The sequence below is a fragment of the Penaeus vannamei genome, chromosome 12 (genome assembly GCF_042767895.1).
Source record: "Penaeus vannamei isolate JL-2024 chromosome 12, ASM4276789v1, whole genome shotgun sequence".
NCBI lineage: Eukaryota > Metazoa > Arthropoda > Malacostraca > Decapoda > Penaeidae > Penaeus > Penaeus vannamei.
Window position 1 is genome coordinate 10,677,404 of NC_091560.1, and position 2,500 is coordinate 10,679,903.

Sequence of the window (2,500 nt, forward strand, 5' to 3'; positions counted from 1 at the left end):
TGTTGAGATTATGCCAGATGTACTTGATGAAAGTGTTTCCGGGGTTTGCACAGACACTACTTTACATTTTCTCTGTTTTGCTCCGTGTTATTTTGCCATCGTATATATATATATATATATATATATATATATATATATATATATATATATATATATATATATATATATATGTATATATATAAATATTTTCAGAGGTATATGTGTAAACATTCACTCACACGTACACACACACACACACACACACACACACACACACACACACACACACACACACACACACACACACACACAAACAAACAAACACGCACACATTTATATGTATATGTATGTATATAAACCATATATATAATATATATATATATATACATATACACTCGAACACACATACATATACGGATGTATGTATATACGTATGTATGCATGTATGTATGTAAACCTATACATTCTCCTCCTCTGTCTTCTCCAGCCCCCTTACCGATCGTCGAGATGAAGGCATGGTCCGTGGGGGCCTCTGACGCAAACTTAACCAGCAGCGCGGTCTTGCCTACGTTGGCGTCCCCGAGCAACAACACTTTGAACAAGTTGTCGTAAGTCCTGGCCATGGTCGACGTGTGAGCAGCTCGGATGAGTAAAGGCGTGTGTGGCTACGGGTTGTGGATTGCTTATCGCCGCCGTTTGATAAGAAGTGCATGACGTGGTGGGAGAATTACTTCCCATAAACGTACGTACCGGATGTGATTCTTGGCCTTTTGGCAACTGTTTTGTTGTATCCTTTGCATGTTGAGATTGTTATCATAAGGAATATATACGATTACACACACACACACACACACACACACACACACACACACACACACTCACACACACGCACGCACGCACGCACACACACATATGTGTGTGTGTGCGTGTGCGTATGCGTGTGTCTGTGTTTGTGCGTGTGTGTAAATATATGAATATAAAAACAAATATGATTTTGGTAATTTTCTATATTACGTCCGCATAACCGATATCGACGATTGGTATTGTTGGATTCCTCTCACTCTATACAGTGCAAATATATAGGTTTTATTGCGCGGAAACCCCCCGTTAGCGACAAACTTGGTTCCGATTGCGGGGGCGACGATGTCGGAGCGGCGGACGTAATATAGAAAATTACCCTAATGATTTAACCTAACAGTGAAAATAATTATAGTTATTCACATGACTTTCCATTGCAGAGGGCTGCGCCCTCTGCGACCTCCCCTGGGGGGGGGGGGGCTGCCGCCCCCCAACCCCCGCCGAGGAAACAAAACCTCCACCACGTATTCACGGCAGGATAGAGCGCACACGAACTAGATGCGGAGCCGATAACCTACAATAAACTAGGATTTTTTAGGTACTAACCTGATTAATGCCGCAAATTAGTAGGGAGGGTGCTCCTTTGCCGCAGAATGTGAAGGAGGCAGGGTGCGTCCGGCAGGAGGTCCTAGGCCGGAGGATACAGCGACGCTGCAGCACACAGGAAGTGGTGCAACCTCACATTCAGGTCCTGGTAGTGCATGAGGAACATGCACCGAGCCAGGTACCCTGCGAAGTGCTTCTTCCTGCGGCCACAGAGCGGTACCTTCCTCTTGGCCTCCCTCCACTGCCGCTCGATCGTGTTCGTATGAGCTTGCGTGTCCGGATCTACAAAGTGGTACGAGTGGTTGACGGTCAGGTGCTCGAACCCCTCGTCAGAGAGGCAGTTGTAGGCCTTCCAGCAATCGAAGATGATGATCGACCCCGGGGCGATCCGTTCCTTAATAACTGCAAGGAGAGTGTCGCTGGTCCGATCCTCCACCGGGACGAGGAAGAGATCGCGCGTCTCCCTGCAGATACGCCGAAGACCCACTGCCCGTCAATCACTCGGCCCACGTTGTACTTGCGGCGCCCGAACTTGCTCTCGTCTATCTCGACGATCTTTCCTTGGCCGCCGATCATACCCTGCCGATCAAGAGCCCAGTGAACCATCTCCCGGACGAAGATCACGAAGATCAGCAGGGTCTCAACATCGAGGCGAGATTGCGCAAAGAAAGAGCCCACAAACATCGAAGCAGACCAGTCACACCTCTGCCTTTTCTGCTTCCTGACCGCCACGGCCCTATCACACCTGAATCTTTTCTTTTTCAGGTCCAGACGTGTTGGCTGCCCGCACCTGCCGCAATCTTTCTCACGACGGAGGAGGCCGTGGCGGAAGCACATCTCTAGCATTTTTTCCTGGCTAGTGTCAATCTCGCGCAGAAAATCCGTCTCGGAATACGAGCACCCTCCACACTCGGCCATCGCGGCGGCTATGACTGACTTCTGAACGCGACGGTTATTTCGGTTAGGAATACGAATGTCGTTATTCCAGAGGACGGGAAACTCGGCCTTGAGGCCATCGGTGTAACATCGAAAAAGACTCAAAATCCGCCGACGAGGGCGGGCCACCCTGTTCATCCTGATTATACTATAATCGTCTCTATATACAATGCTGACTATA

The 2,500-nt window shown here is 48.2% G+C and overlaps 2 protein-coding genes across 3 annotated transcripts in view; one reads left to right on the plus strand and one right to left on the minus strand.

Moving 5' to 3' along the window:
• Positions 1-658, minus strand: part of LOC113803426 (ras-related protein Rab-8B) — a 4,934-nt gene extending 4,276 nt beyond the window's left edge. Inside the window, exon 1 of one of the 2 annotated variants that reach the window (XM_027354203.2) lies at positions 476-658. In XM_027354203.2, coding sequence (XP_027210004.2) covers positions 476-602 — 127 coding nt within the window. In that variant the 5' untranslated portion in view covers positions 603-658. The remainder of the gene's footprint in view (positions 1-475) is intronic. The other variant, XM_027354204.2, reaches the window with a different exon arrangement.
• Positions 659-2,356: 1,698 nt separating this feature from the next.
• The window catches only part of LOC138863468 (protein GVQW3-like), a 1,253-nt gene continuing 1,109 nt past the window's right edge, over positions 2,357-2,500 (plus strand). Inside the window, exon 1 of the mRNA XM_070127620.1 lies at positions 2,357-2,403. Coding sequence (XP_069983721.1) covers positions 2,357-2,403 — 47 coding nt within the window. The remainder of the gene's footprint in view (positions 2,404-2,500) is intronic.